General features: G+C 40.7%; 1 protein-coding gene and 1 long non-coding RNA gene across 2 annotated transcripts; one reads left to right on the top strand and one right to left on the bottom strand.

Moving 5' to 3' along the window:
- Nucleotides 3,538-5,089, bottom strand: LOC8058219. The gene has a single exon (XM_002455987.2). It carries the CDS (start codon nucleotides 4,959-4,961, stop codon nucleotides 4,128-4,130), a length of 834 nt encoding a protein of 277 aa, XP_002456032.1. The 5' UTR covers nucleotides 4,962-5,089; the 3' UTR covers nucleotides 3,538-4,127.
- On the top strand, nucleotides 6,433-9,151 carry LOC110433919. The gene is made up of 7 exons (XR_002451353.1): nucleotides 6,433-7,038; nucleotides 7,431-7,478; nucleotides 7,567-7,680; nucleotides 8,201-8,362; nucleotides 8,556-8,742; nucleotides 8,846-8,962; nucleotides 9,039-9,151. It is a non-coding gene; the product is annotated as an uncharacterized LOC110433919 (long non-coding RNA).

Raw genomic sequence — 16,825 nt, 5'->3', positions numbered from 1 at the left:
ACAAGTTGAAGGATGTGTGTGCCGTTCGATCTATTCCTCAAAAATTACAAATCGCAGTAGGAAGTAGTAGGTGAAACCGTGAAACGATGCTCTTTCTCCAACCCACTTCCACAGATCATCATCAGACGGGTCAAGATGTGGGGAATCGAATGCTCACTCCCCCTGCATTTGTTTAGTTGATTGCTCCCAACGACCGTGTTGCTCGATCGTCCCCACTAGCTGTGTGTCTCCGACTCCGATTCAGAGGTTAATAAAACAATAAGGGCTGACTCTGACTCTTATTATGTCGCTCAGATATGCTATGCTACAACTCGCAAAAACTAATCTCTCACGTCTACATCGCCAGAAAGAAATTGGCTGTCTGTCTGTCTGTTAGGTGTGACTGAAAGCTGAACAAAACCCTCACATTTATTTAGTCCTACATGGCAGCAAGTCGGAGTACTACGTGCGTGTGTGCTGCCTGCTTGATGAGCAAGTTACCGCACCAGAAGGGAACTAACTGGCACGACGAGAGGCCTATCAACTCTCTAATTAACGTGTTGCTGCCTGCCCGTGCCCGGTGTAAAAGCAGGAGACGACTCGGGTCGATCGGCACTGTGCGAACGCGTGGATGGGAGGTCGGACGGAGCACAGTGCACAGGTCTCCGCCGTTGAATCCATCCATCCGCGACATGAGTCTGACGTACGCGCGCGCGCGAGAAAAGGCGTTACACTCGCCGGTGCTTTCTGTCACACTATACCCGATCTCTCGTGTAAAATCCTCCTGTTCCCTCTGTTGACAAGTTCTGGTAAATCTGGTGCAGCTCTTTTTTCTACGGAGTACTATTTTGATTCGACTTGTAAACCGCGCGCGCCCGGCCGGCCCTTTCCGTCATTTTGGAGTTCCTACCAGCGTGCAGCTACAACGTAAACCTAGCCACAGACCTAATTAACCTGTATCTGACACTAGAGGAAACATGTACAGACCCGGGGACAGGGTCTGCTCTGCAGATGGATAGGGAAGAAGAGTGGTAGCGTAAGCTGCTGACCGGTCCAAGTCCAACGTCTACAGTACGTACGTGCGCACATCTGCAAAAAGCCAGCATGCACGCAGTTAAGCTAAGGTTCCAGAAACCACTTGTACGAGCCGGTCGTGTCTGACTAGTGGGGTGATTAAATACTAATGGTAGTACTCCGTACTACTTTGTTTGCAAATTGCAAGTGGCGCTGCACCGGCAAAAAGCATTGACACTCTTCCAGTCGGTCTTCCCTCAGGCCAAGTTTGCAATTTGCAACTTGGCGGTCTGCGGCCGGGCTGGCGGTCAACGGGTCAAGAGGGATGGGGGGATGCCTGCGATCGATGAGCCGAGAATCACGGGCGTGGGCAGTTGGGGCGTTAATTAGGCATTGTTTAGTTCATCCTAAAAACAAAAATTTTTCAAGATTCCATGTCATATCAAATCTTGGAGCACATGTATGAAGTATTAGATATAGACGAAAATAAAAACTAATTACACAGTTTATCTATAAATCATAAAATAAATCTTTTGAACCTAGTTAGTGTATGATTGAATAATATTTGTTAAATAAAAACGAAAATACTACAGTACCGAAATTCGATTTTTTTCGGAACTAAACAAGGCCTTAGTCGAACATGGCCACATCGTGTGTTTTCCAAATCTTGCATAGTAGGAGTACGCTTCAGCGTTCGGCTCGTTGTTGCGACCGTACTAGGCTTCGGTTGCGAGGAATTCGCAGCCACCGGATGCGTGGTGGTGGCTTCGCTGTGCCGGCGAAATGCTTGAGGCCCCGTTGGTTATACAAATTTGTGAATTCAGCTAGGAATTATTCTAGACCTTCATTCCTGGAGAAATGAACAAGGCCTGATGTGTCTACCTGGGCTCTGGGATGCTGTATCAACGTGTCATACACTCCCTCCCGATTCAAAAGGAAAAAAAAAATAACGACCTGCGTTTTTGTTTGCCTGAAGTCAATTAGTTTTAAATTTCCATTGAAAATATATAAAAGGTACTATTTTCTATGTTCTAGGATTATAAGAAGTTTTGACCTTTATCTAAATGCATTGCTTCTAATATGTATTTAGACATAATATATACCTAATACATTGTAAAACAGTGGTGGAGCCAGGATTTAAATTTTGGGTATTCCGTTGCTAGTATCTGGTGAGTCATCATCTAGCTGCCTCATGACCGACGTGCACCCTCTCTAGTCGCCTTGTAGGCATAGTATAAAGATAGAGGCCATGCCCACGCTGTATGTCCTGCGCTGCCAGAAGCTTAGGACACTGGGAACCAGCAGTGCCGCCACCACGTCATATCTGCTCGGCTAGGGTTAGAGATTTAAGAACGAGGATTATGGAATTGCCTCCCACTCATGCCTCGTTCACTCACATGAAAAAAATACTTTTATTATACATGCTGCCATGTGCATATTCCCTTGTTTAGACCGAAAAAGTTTTTGAATTTTAACACTGTAGCACTTTTGTTTTTGTTTGACAAACATTGTCCAATCATGGAGTAACTAGGCTTAAAAGATTCCTTTCGCAATTTACAAGTAAACTGTGCAATTAGTTTTTATTTTCATCTATATTTAATGCTCTATGCATGTACTGCAAGATTTGATGTGACGAGAAATCTTAAAAAGTTTGTGGTTTTGGGGATGACTAAACAAGGCCTTATCTTGGAAAAGAGTTTAGAAATAAGATATGATTTGTACTAATATTTGGTGGCATGAGTCAATATGTACATGGTCTAAAGATAAATAATTAAATTCTCATTTGCAGAAACAACAAAATAGAATAATTTTGGTAATTGAGCTAACATAGAACATGTGTCGAAAAATAAATACAAGAATAGATTAAAAAAATAAGAGAGTAATTTTATTTGCTAAATATAGAAATGCTAATATATATATATATATATATATATATATATATATATATATATATATATATATATATATATATATATATATACTTAGTGCATAAGAAAGTTGGATATTCCTGGGAATACCAGGAATACCTGGTGTATACACCCATATTGTAAAAGCTATATGAATCTAGAGAAAAACTAAAATATCTTATGATTTGGAACATATAGAGCGCCTTTACAATACCGAACAAACACACTTAAATTAATTATAAAATATTTTTTCATAGTATACCTAATTGAAGTTATAAATATTAATAATGTTTTCTGTCAAACTTTAGAAAATTTAAGTCAATCTAAATCTAATTTTTTTTTTCAATCTAAATCTCATGATGGACCCTCACTCAAGCTTTGCAGCTAGGATCACGCGGAAACAAAGTTGAAATGCCAGATTATCAAGTTGAGAACTGAAAGTTGAGAACTGAAATGCTATCTCGTACTCATGCATCAAACACTGGCCAAAACTTAAACATTCTTGCTTCCAGTTGGATCACGTTGAGATTTGTAATCCACAATTGGTGGCCTGTGGCTAGAGATAGATTAGATGAGCATGAGGTTCTCCACGTTACTGACTCCAGCCCAGAAGACTTTACGTGGCTGTATATCCTAATAATTAAAACGTCATATTATTTATAAGATTGGAGACCGCACAACAGAAACTTGCTAATTAAGTAAAAAATTAGATTAGAGATGCGACAACACAAAACTGCAGATTGCAAACAAGGAAACCCAAATTCCTCGCAAACAAACCCACCTACTTCTAACTACTCTATACATTATAGATTGTATGTATATGTACAAAGCTACTATATATACCAGCATATACAGAATGTAAACTTCTTGTCCAACACCAACATGTGCGTATATGTGTACCCGCCTAGACCACCTTGACAAATCGCAGGGCAGGCAGGTGGTTAGCCACCGACTCGAGACCACGATTCCGAGCCGAATCCTGAAATGGAGGCCTCACATTTCCCCTGTTTTTCTCTGACTTCACACCTTGTCTTTTTCACTTGCGTAATTGCTTTGATCCCACACGTATTGGTAATACTAATAACAGTAGTAATCTTCACAGAGCATCTTTGCAGGGGATCTCCAAGTCAAAACGTCTGAAATTTCAAATCCCGATTTCAAACTTGAAGTCGGCACTGCTTGGAACGGGTCCGCTTCCACGGCGCGTCGTGGCTCACCGGATCCGCTTCAGAACGGGTGGTGGCTCCGGCTGAGCCCGCGCACGTTGGCGAACAGCCCCACGAGGTCCTGCCGGTACGGCAGGAACGTGCGCCGCGCACCTCCGGTGGAGGCCTTGGCGTTGGCGCCACCGTAGGACACCCGGCGCCCCGCGGCGACCGTGTCGAGCTCGGTGGCGGCGGCGGCGGCGGCGGTTTTACTTCCTTTCGGCTGAGGCTGCTTTGGCTTGGACTTGGACTTGGAGGCGGGGGAGGAGTGCTCCCTCTCCCTGTCCCTGGCCGGGGACGGCGGCGCGGAGAGGAAGAGGAACTTCTCTTTCCCGTCGCTGTGGCTGCGCCCGACGACGAGCTCCCCGATGCGGCGCCACCGCGGGATGGAGCCCGTGGACCCGCTCTTCCGCGGCGACCGCGAGGGCGAGGACGCCGCCGACGCCGACCCGGGCGTCCAGAGGCAGTAGCTGTCCGGGGACGCGCCGTCGAGGCCCGCCGCGCCTGCGCCCGCCGTCGAGGAGGAGGAGGAGGAGGACGTGGACGCGACGGACGAGGTCCGCGCCTGCTCCAGCTGGAACAGCCGCCCTAGCGGCGACCTCGGCGCTGGGGCTGGCGCCTCGTCGTCCAGGACTCGGCCGAACACCGGGTAGAAGGCCCGGATGCGGCCGCCCGCGAAGAGCTCGTCGGCCGCCGCCTCGGACTCCCGGCTCACGAAGGGGAACTCGAACTCGGCGTCCGAGTCGGAGTCCTCGTCGCCGGAAGCCACGTCGTCGTCGTCGTCGTCCGCCGTCCTGGCGACGGTGGTGGGTTCATGGCGGCGGCTGACGACCGATCTGTCCTCCATGTCTCGCATGTTTCTGCTGCTCGGTTTGTGTTTGTGTGCGTGCGATCGGGTCGGGTGGTGCGGTCGGCGTGGGGATGGAGAGGCCGGAAAGGGTGGGAAGCAACTGCTACTGCTAGTCGGTTAGCGAGATGGGAGCGGCGTTTATATAGGGGCAAACCGGGTGGGTAGCGGGAGGGAGGAGGCGAGGCGGCGACCTTCTGGAAGGGCGGGGCTCTCTGCCTGCTCTGCGTCGCCTCGCGGCGCCCGTCTGCGCTGGGAGCCTTCCTTCCGGCGATGCACGTCGTCGTCAGTCGTGATGCGCTACACGTCAGTCGTGATGCACGCGGACGCGGGGTTCGTTTCTTGCCGCTTGGGTTCCGTCTGCGTTCCGTGTGCGTGTGCGTGTGCGTGTGCGTGTGGCGAGTTCTTGTTACTTTTCCTGGGTGTTTACACATGATTTTGGGAAATTGCCTGGGTCCGTGGGATTTGCCGAGATCGCGCTTGCTTGAGAGACAAGCAGCTGTTATTGTTAATCCGGTCGGGAGTCGGGTGTAGATTGGCCGCCGGCAAATTATTAGCTCGTTTGGGTTTGTTTTTTTTGGTGGAACCTTCCTATTCGGTTTTAAGTTCCCGATGATATGGGTGATCATATTTTTCTGAATTTATTTACATTATGTAATGGCGTTATACTTTTACTGGTAGGCGATGTGCCTGTCGACAGCGAGGCACATGTGGAGACTTCGTCAATCTCGAGATTTGTTGGTCCAACTCGGTTTTTCGGAGTAAATGTGCGCTTGTGTTTATGAACGTTGCATCCGTAACTGGGTGTCGGAAAAAAAAAAAGATTAGCCGCCGAGTCAGCTGGCTCCGAGTACACGTCATCGCACTTTTTTGTAAGACGGTGAAGGGGAACCTTTTTTTTAAGGGGAACTGGGGATGACTGTGATCTGATACCGGACAGTGTGAACAGAAGTAGTTCTACGTGACTATGGGAAACTTCATTCCTACACATAATTAAGCCCTACAGGCACTTTTTTCCTCTGATGATGGCTGCCTGGACAGTACAGTCATTAACCCGCCATTTCGCATTACTAACGCATGGGAGCACGCGCGGCCCCTTCTATAATCATGAGCCACCGTAGCGAACCCAAGAGAAGCAACGTCCCACATGGAAATTGCGCCGCTGCTGTACTATATCCTATTTGTCGACCCATGGAGAGGTGCGTCGTCCGTGCGTGCCATGCACTTCAACTTTGCAACGATCGATTTATTAGACAATGATTTCAGTTTCCGCATGTGCCAATAGACAGCACCCAGCCCGGGAGAAAAAATGCCAACGCTCGGGCGCAACACTAACCCTGCGGTGTGCGCCATAGCCCCACGAGGCCACGACGCTGCGCCAGTAGTTCATTCACGCGTGTATCTTCTTCTTCTACTATAATGGAATTCTTTAATTATACTTGGTCCACCCAGCAAATCGTCCCCCACGGGGAGTCTCCAACCATTATGTATCCAGGAAATTGTACACAATAGTCCTACACCATTAAAATCAATGGCTAAAAAAACACATCTATCAAATCTAATGGCCACGATTGAATGTGGGAAGCCAGGCTTCTCTCACCCGTGACTTCTCAGGCCGCACCCGGCGCCGAACCTCCAAGCATCATCGAATCGAAGAAAAAAAAAGAAAAACCGGCCTCCGATCACCCAGCTGTGGAGGCCGCGCCGATCGCCTACGCCCGCGCCAGGAGGAAGCTAGCCTCACGGGATCACGCCTGGCTCCGAGTAGCCGCCGCGCCGATCGCCTGCGCCCGCGCCAGGACGAAGCCGGCCTCACCAGGACGCACGCCCGAGCCCGCGCAGTCGCCGCGTCGATCGCCTGCGACCGCGGCAGGAGGAAGCCGGCCTCGTGAGGACGCACGCCTAAGCCCGTGCAGTCGTCGCGCCAAGCAGCAGCCTCGACGAGCCTTCTGATTGCTCGCCGGGAGGAAGCCACACCCGAGCCCGTGCAGCGGCCACGACGATCACGCACGCGTGGCAGAGGGGAGGCCGCGGTCACGCACATGACGATCACCTTGTTCTGCGGATCCATACGCCAAGCACGCAGGTGTCTTTCATTTATTCCCACGTCTACAGCTTCTATAAGACTTGTATAATTATTTAAATTAAATATGGATGCATGTTCGATTTATTTATCATGAAGTAGAGATGCAAGTAGTAACACAACATGATTACATGGTCACTGTTTTATTTGATGGGAAAAATATCCTGATAATTCTACTATCGGACAGCTCAAATCTGTATGTTGCTCTGCAATTACATTCAAAATTAGGCAACTGCTAACTCTAAACTGTTCAATCTATTTTTGAGAACTTTCTGGTGGGAGAAAAGTCCTTGGATTTTCTGGATCATCAGCTCCACCATCATTAGGAGATCTCTTTTCAGCTCTAGCAACATTAAGTGATTTACTTTCAGATACATTACAAGTGCTGCATGCAGGATCTCCTGATGGAAGTGCACTAAACAAATCAGACTTCACATTCTCAGGTAATTTGTGCAGAACTGTTAGAGGTCGTCTGGCTTAGCGAATCAGGCATCAAATCAAGCTGTGTAACACTTTTTGTTGTTTTCTCAGCTAATGCACTAGCTCTTGAGCATGAAGCAGTGACAATCCTCACCTTAGTATGTTCCTCCTCTGAATGCATGGAGTCTTTGTGGTCTCTGTATCCTTCAAGCTTTGCATCATCAGGTACTGAATCACATGTAACTGCTGGTAGAGCAAGAGATTTTGAACTATTTCCCTTGCCCTTATCACTATTGAAGGTGTCCATACGACCTTGTAATTCTCCCTTGGGATAATGGAGGCAACTCGATATTGTGAACTACAGTAGACCTATCACTTCTAAGGTTCACTTCTGTTGTATGTGATGGTCCACATCTTCTCAAATCCTGCAGTCGAACTTCCGTCCCTAGATTATTTCTTCATAATTGCTCTTTACTGCTTCAGTTATGATCGTGTAAATTGTCACAAAACCAGAATATCTCCAAGCAAAGGACATGACCAATAGATATCCAAAAACAACAACGAATGAAGTGGCGTGGGTAAACACATAATTGCACATTCGGATGACAAGGAAGAAAATAAAATTGAAATCTCAAGTAATTTATTTTTAAACTTATTTGCATTAGGCGGTATCAAGGGTTTTCTGGTTGTGATTATACATGATTCTTACTTATAAATATTTTTCTAACTTGTACATGTCGAGCAGCCGCCGCGACGATCAGTATCATGTCAACGCCCACACCCACGCACTTTGACGAGGTAACGACAAAGCCGCGCGGTGCCTGGCAACGACGATCGCCCGCCTCTGCCGCCGTCATGATGATCACGCCGGCGCAGACACGGCGCTCGCGTCGTTGCTAGCTTACAGGTACATTGCTCTGCAACAACCTGATCGAAGTTTTGTTTTCAGTTTATTATGTCAGTATAGGAGAATGTGTCGATGCTGAACCTTTGGAGTAAGTCATTTTTTACTGAGAATTATTTTGTTCTAAATTAGATTTTCCAATATCCATGATTGAATTGCTACAATAAGTAATTTGTTCCTTGTCATTGTTTTGTAGCAAAGAGTGGGTTCGAAGCACACAACTATACACAATTTCTTTAAGTCCTAGAAAAATTAGAGAAATTTTAGATGACAATAGAGAGTTGGATCATGATTGCTTCAACATGGTTGTTAGGATAGCTGCGTCAAATGAATCCTTGTTGTTGAAGAAGCAAAAATACCACTTCATGGACCTCCAGTTTGCTGTAAGTTCATCCAAGTCTTAATTGTATAATTCATCAATCTCTACTATAATATATACAATTGTATAATTAATCAAAAAAAATTTGAATTTTGCAAACTGGAAAGTCCATAACTCAGTTTGGACGAGATCCGCGATGTTGTGACAAGCTAGACAACAAGAAACTCGCAAAAGTACTTGAGTGCTGGCCTGATATGGAGTACAAAATTAAAGATTGCAACAATGTAAGATATGTTCAGTATACTCCTTTAAAAGCTTATTATATTTTATTTATCACTTATAGTTTGTGTTTGTTTTTAGATTCTACTACCATATTATCGAGATGGGCTATACATTTTATTCATAATGAACATGCAAAACAAAACTATGTACATTATGGATCCACTTCTAAATGAAGTATGTTTCAAGGGTTATACATTTCACACTATTGCTAAAAGGTTCTGTCTCGCCATGAAGAGAAGATTCCCTACTTGTGTTATAAAAGTTTCATCAAATAAAGACTGGTAATCACTTGGAATACATTTCATCTTTATTATCACAAAATAGTCATTTGATTTATATACAATAAATAAACAAATGCTCTTCTCCACGAGATTCGGAGGCTTCCTTTATACAAAAGTGTTTCTAGATTGTATACATGTTTAAATATGATTGTGTAAAAGTTAAACTATGAAATAAAATCATTGAATGTTTTTATGTACATTCCTGAGATAAAACCGTAGCGTTAGCACGGACATTATACTAGTATGTAGGAATGTAGCTTAGTAAGCTGCTGACAATTTGATGCCACGGTTATCTTATGGGTCTCACTTATGAGTTGTATTGCCCTATCGGCAATGCAACTGCTTCCCTATCTGGCTATGCCAATGCGGGCTCCCAAGATGTAGCGAGAAGGAGAGAGAGAGGTGGAGAACACCATGGCTGATGTAAGAGGTTACTGTGCTAGGAGAGAGAAGCACAACATATATACTCCTTTATCTGACTACTGAAAAAAACAGTCGCTAGTTGGTTTTTCTCTACTTTCTCTCATATGTTCACGTCGATCTAAGCCCAACGTTGTAGCAACTTCACCATCAGTTGGGGCTGTCCTTAGACCCTATCACTACTGCAGAAAAAAACTTTTCAGACGGTTGTCAACGCTTCTTAGAGACGGATAGGCCATGCGTCTGAAAATTTGCGTCTCTGATATGCCAGACCTAGTGACGGGTAAACAACCGTCTCAGATTATTTGTTATAAGAGACAGATTTTATGAACACCCGTCTGTGATAATTTAGGCTACAGACAGCTACCAACTGTCTCAGTAATGAAGAGCCAGCGACAGGTATCATTTATAAAGCGTCTCAGGACCTGTAGAATGACGACGGGTGTACCCCGTCTCAGTTGTAAATATAACACAGACGTCTTTACAACTGTCTCTGGTAATAAGGGTCACAGACGGCTGGCTAAACTAACGACCGTCTCAATAATGAAACAGCCATCGACGGGGTACGATTATAAACCGTCTCAATTTTTATATAAATGCAATGGGCGTACCCCCGTCTCAGTTATACATATATTACACACGGCTACACAACCGTCTCTGGTGGTTACTAGCAACCCGTCTCAGAAAAAATGTGCCAAAACCAAAAAGACGCATTTTCTGAACCGCCGTCTCAAATTAGTGGATGTAAGTCACACATTAGTGGTTTAAACAAAAGTATACAAAAAAGGTGTAGAATTAGATAAGCACACGCAAGTTTATCTAGCCCCAGCAAAATCAAATGATAAGAGTTCTAGTTCTAGCTAGGGTTCCCACAAACACTTTATGAATGATCTTCACAAGAGTTTGCAGCCGATTTCACCACTTGCGATATCAGGAATGAGGAAATAGCTTCTCGGGTTTCCCAGAGCACACTTAATTCCAGTTCTACTGTTGGCACCTCAAAATCCTTGCATTCAAACACAACATTTCAGGATAACACTACAAATAAATTAGCACTAGAAGGAGCCATTTCTAGCTCCAGGAGTTCACACAAGTTTATACCAAAGGATCTTCACAAGTTGAAGCCGCCATTGCTAAGGTCATGTGATGTGCAGTGTAGAAGCCACAAGTGTTGTCATTGGGTTGCCGGTGGCACTTGCAAAAAATAAAAAGATTTATATACAATAAATAAACAAATTAAAAACACATAGCTGAAATAGTTGCTTTGAAAACTTACTTTAAACAAGATATTTTAAGAACATGCTAGCAATGAAAAATTGTGTATAATTGTTCGTATTTCAAAAAGTAAAAGTTGTCTCACATAACTTAGCAACAAAACTTATGTATACAGGTCATCCATAAAATTTCTCATAATATTTCTTTAAATGGGTCAAGTGGCAATGCTTTTTAAAAGTTATGATGGGAGCTTTGTCTAGAAAACGTTGTGGATACAACTTAATTATACATATAGTTATGTACAACCCTCGATCTAGTTTATAAGGCATCTTCCATCATGACATGGTCTACTAAATTACACTTTGATAAGTTATTTATTTTATATCATATTATTTATGGTTATATATTTATAAATATTACTAGTCTATAGTATTATTATAAACATACACAATATAAATTCATACTCAATATAATAGTATATTTGATTACAAGTCAAAGTAATTAAGTTGTATATCAAACTAAAGATACTATAAACTTATATTGTTTATGATTACAAACTTATATTGTTTGACCAATAGATAGTATATACTTTGACTTATAAATCAAATATAATATACTAATATAAATATAATATAAACTTATATTGTTTATAATCAAATATATAGTATCTACTCCGGAAGATACTATATTACTTTGACTTATAATATACTATCCTCCGAGGATAGTATGTTGTTTATGGTTATAAACTTATATTGTTTGTAATCAAATATAATATACTCCGGAAGATATTATTTCACTTTGACCAGTAGATAGTATATTTGATTACAAGTCTATAGTATCAAACTTCTACAATAATTTAAAATTATTAGCTAAATAGTTGGTGGAAGAATATCAAGTTTGACTTTTGTCTTATACAAAAAAATTTTGCAAACTGGACCAAATGTGGTTTTTATAATCTTTAAAATAGAAAAATTTTGGAAATAAAAATTCCTAAAAATAGAGACTTTCGAGATTGTGTGGCCATGTCCAAATAGCTTTAAGTTTGAGCTTGCTATCTTATCATATCGGACTAGCGTCTCTATTCCGTGCAGGCTGCTTGACTGTACATATAGCGCTTGCCCCGTTTTGTTTACTTACAAATTTTTTTTTTCAAAATGTGAACAGTAGCAATTTCGTTTGTATTTGACAAATATTATCCAATTATAGACTAACTAGGCTCAAAAGATTCATTTCACAAATTACATGCAATTGTGTAATTAGTTATCTTTTTTACCTATATTTAGTGCTTCATATATGTATCACAAGATTTGATGTGACGGAGAATCTGAAACATTTTGCAAAATATTTAGGGAAGTAAACAAGGATAGTGTCCTACGAGCAGTGAGTATTTCTTCCCTCTAGGCCTTGTTTAGTTCCCAAAAAAATTTGCAAAATTTTTTAGATTTCTCGTCACATCGAATCTTTAGACAATTGCATGAAGTATTAAATATAGATAAAAATAAAAATTAATTGCACAGTTTGGTCGGAATTGATGAGACAAATCTTTTAAGCCTAGTTAGTCTATGATTGGACAATATTTGTTAAATACAAACGAAAGTGTTACATTGTCGATTTTCTAAAAATTTTTGGAACTAAACAAGCCTATATTGGAGACGTCTCAAACTTGAATGGTGACAAATTTTATACTAAAGTTATAGTGCTCAACGCGATCTACAACTTTGTAGTTGAAAATTTTTATTTAAAACATTTAGTGTCATAGAATTTAATTTTTAAGTTTTAAATTTCAAAGTCTATAAACTTAAAAAAATATTTTGGGAACCCTAAATGATTTTAATTTAAAATCTTTTTAACTACAAAGTTGTAAATCGTATTGTTGGCTACAATTTTGATATAAAGTTTATCTTCATTTCAGTTCATATGAAAAGTTATGAATTATGTTTTGAATAGAGTTTTTAGATTCGCTCCGTTTTGATCCAGATGAGACTTAAAAACAAGTTTAGGGACCGAGATGACACAATTGAGCAAGTTTAAGGACCTATATGGGAGATTTTCAAGCTTAGGGACCAAGATGATATAACCGAACAAATTTAGATATCTAAATAGTCGTTTTGTGAGTTTAGGAATCGGGATGATACACCCGAATAAATTAATTTAGGGACCGGTGAAAATTTGGTTCGCGTAAGCATAAAGATCCGATGATGGGTTTCGATTTTCCTATTATTGTCAAGCATATAATAAATGCATAAAAGTTCCATCTCCGCGTTAGGAAGAGCTTTCATGCTGCACGTGCTTGATCTTTCGTCATTATGAGCGGCAACTCGGTTTATGCTCTCTTGCATGGCTTTCATTTCTTCGCAAGTCTATTAAACGAGCAAATCATGTTCAATCGATCTCTTGAAAACTAGGTTAATTAAGAATTTGAGATGTCAATTAAGCTTCTGAACGAAGGGAACGCGTCCGGCGTGTACGTACATTTTGTTTTTCACCTCCGATCCTCCCAACAAAACGCTACTGTGCCTGTGCGATGGCATTGATTTAGGGATTTTAAAAAATAAAAGTTTCCGCAAATAAGTTAACAAGAAAACTTGTATGTACAAGTTATCTATAAATTTTCCATAATATACGTTTCTTTAAACAAGTCTAGAGACAATGTTCGCGTGAAAATTATGCTGAGTGCGCGCTTTGATTGGAAGAAACATACACGCTTAATAAAGTTCTTTAAACAAGTCTAGACAATATAATGTAGTACATATACATTTGCAATTTTTAATCGAAAATAGAAAATTTTGGAAATGAAAATTTGTAAAAATAGAAGTTTCGAGTAGTTTGCAGTCTCGGATAGTCGGGTAAGCATCTCTAGCTACTCCGTAGTCCATACTGGCTGCTTGTGTACGTATACAACCCCTAATTCATCTAGCTAATAATTATTCTATGAGCACTGGGTCTTTCTTCACTCTTTTGTTTGAGATGATAATCAAGGACCATACTACTTTCTGTGAATTTGGTTTGCGTGAGCATAACGATTCAAATGACAGGCTTCATTTTCCTATAATAATAACTTTAAGCATAAATGCACAACAAGGACAGGTTTAATTATTCTATAGTGATAGTAGTTCTATTTTGTCCTAAAATATAAATAAAGTATTGAAACATTCAAATTTTATTCTAAATTATAAAATATTCTAGGTGAATTAACTCCTCCCAATACACCAATCACATGCATACTTGCCATTAGTGTCTACCACCAAAATCAAAATATGGTATATTTGTTTTTATACCATAATCTGTTCTAAAATTCCTAGGGTACCTTGTATCTCATGAGTGAGGGAGTAACAACTAAAAAAGTTAAAATTAGCGGGTGAAATCCAAATATGCTTCCTATCTAATACATGGTGGAGCTCTTAATAATTACTAGTTCATCTCAAATAGTTTCCCAAATAATAATTGGTAAATCAATGAGTTTTTTTGGAACAAATCAATGAGTTTTCAAAGTGGCTAAAAATGTTGGGAGCATATTTGTTGGGTTCCTTCAATAATTTTTAAAATATCACTCCAAAAATATATAGAAGATAATTTTACATTAGAAATCTCATACTGTTTATAGATCACCGGCCCCAACCACTTTTATACATTCTTCTTCCTTATGCATTTGCATTGGAAACCATGTCCTTTTCTTATTCATTCTATGGCCTTTCACCTCTAGATTGTCATATCGATACACACGTGGATACTTTCACGTGAGTCAAGAGTCAATTATTTGTCCCATGTGCTAAAAGATTAGGAGTTGAGATAAAGGAGTTATTGGAAAGCATTTTTTTCCAATCTTGCGAACAAATCTAAATTGAGAGTGGATTTTGAAAAGTCTTGGAGATGCTCTAATAATTTGGCATTGCCTTGGACTGGTGCTACTTCCATCATAAAGTACAAGGTATCTCAGGATTTTATGACATATCTATATCTCTTATAAAGTTAATCCCCACTACAAGTCTTTCTCAACAAGTCAACATGCAAGCTATCCATATCCTCCTCCTTAGGCCTTGTTTAGATTGAAGATGAAAATTTTTAGGTGTCACATCCGATGTGTCGGAAGGATGTCGGGAGGGGTTTTTAGAAACTAATAAAAAAATAAATTACATAACTCGTTAGGAAACTGCAAGACAAATCTATTAAGCATAATTAATCTGTCATTAGCATATTTGGGTTACTCTAGCACTTAAGGCTAATCATGGAGTAATTAGGCTTAAAAGATTCGTCTCGCGATTTTCAACCAAATTGTGTAATTAGTTTATTTTTTATGTACATTTAATGTTTCATGTATGTGTCCAAAGATTCGATGGGATGGATGAAAAATTTTTGGTGGAAAACTAAACAGTGCCTAACTATCCATGTCATCTACCACTAATTTCTAATATTTTTATTGCAAGCTATCCATATCATCTCCACTTATTAATTTCATTCCAAATGCTTAGTAATGCACGGGGTATCTTCTAGTTATAAGATAAACTAGCATGGATCCCTGTCAGTTGCGCGGGCTAGCAATCATTGAGAAATAGTGGGAGACCCCGTGGTTTGTGCGGGGAAGGAGAGGGAGAATTAGTTCGTTATCCAGCGTGGAAAGAGAAGTGGAGAAAAAAGGAAAAAAAATTAAGGTTTGGAGCAGTAATGGGTTTGTTTGGTGTAGTACCAGATTTGTAATGATGGTGGCGGGTATTAATGTACAACGGATTTGTATAGTTTGTTACGGTTTGGACTGTCATAACGGGTATGGACAATTTTGTAATGGGTGTGTGATGTTTACTGGATCTGTTCATAAGCTAGTGGACGGTTATTGTTTACCGGATCCGTTACTGTTCACAACCTAAGAGCATCTCCAAGAGACTAGCTAAAATTATATTCTAAATTACAAGATTTAGCCATTGTGTAAAATAAAAAACTCACTCAAAGCATAGAGTTCCACAACAGCCTTTGTATAGGATAGCTAGTGAGGACGACATGCTATATATGACAAGCGAAAGTTTAGGAATAGCAAACTTGCTATTTTAGCAAACCAGATAGCACATCTGTTGGAGTTTAACTTTTGCTTTAAAAATGTAAAAATAGCCTAGACAACATGGATAGCATATCTGTTGGAGTTGCTCTAACAGGTAGAGCTTGGATTTTTTACTGTTCATTGGGTTCGTCGCTATTCACGGATCTGATACTGTTCACAACATGACAGGTACGCACTATTCACTGGATCTGTTACTGTTCAACATAACGGGTACACATTGTTTACTGGTCTACTGTTCAGCATAACAGGGACGTACTTTTTACTGGATACGTTGATATACAGTGATGTGTGAGAGGGGCTGCGATATACAGCTTTAAGGGTAAAGGATAGATCACATAACACGTTTAATCCTTCATTAATCACAGGATAAATATTTTGATTACCACATTTGGATTGGTGTGATGGACACTATTAGTAGATACACATGAAGATGCTGCTTTTTAAAAAATTGGGATGAGGCCTATCACCTAAAATGTCTTATAATTTAGATAAAATGTGAATGTTTAAATATACCTTATATTTTTTTGGGAAGATATATATGTTACATTTTAATATGGAAGGAGTAGTTCATATACATCTCTGTAATGAACTATCTAGCCATATACTAATGGATCTAAATAACTATATATAAACTAATAAAGAGTAGTACCTAACAACGAGCAACTGCTACCTATAAACTAGGAGTAGTTAATAAATCGATCTAAACACATGCCTGAGTTTCATGTCCAAGAGTATATTGTGCTGCATGATAAAAAAAAAGTTATCATGCTGCACGTGCTTCGCCTTTTGCGATTATGAGCATCACGAGCTTGACCTTTCGAATGCCTATTTGTTTTTCTCCTAACAAAAAGTATATTTTGATTCTAATTTTGTTTTTGTTTTCGCCTTGTTTGTTTGAA

The sequence above is a fragment of the Sorghum bicolor genome, chromosome 3 (assembly GCF_000003195.3).
Source record: "Sorghum bicolor cultivar BTx623 chromosome 3, Sorghum_bicolor_NCBIv3, whole genome shotgun sequence".
NCBI lineage: Eukaryota > Viridiplantae > Streptophyta > Magnoliopsida > Poales > Poaceae > Sorghum > Sorghum bicolor.
The sequence above is the reverse complement of the archived record's forward strand: the minus strand, read 5'-3'. Positions and strand labels throughout refer to the sequence as shown.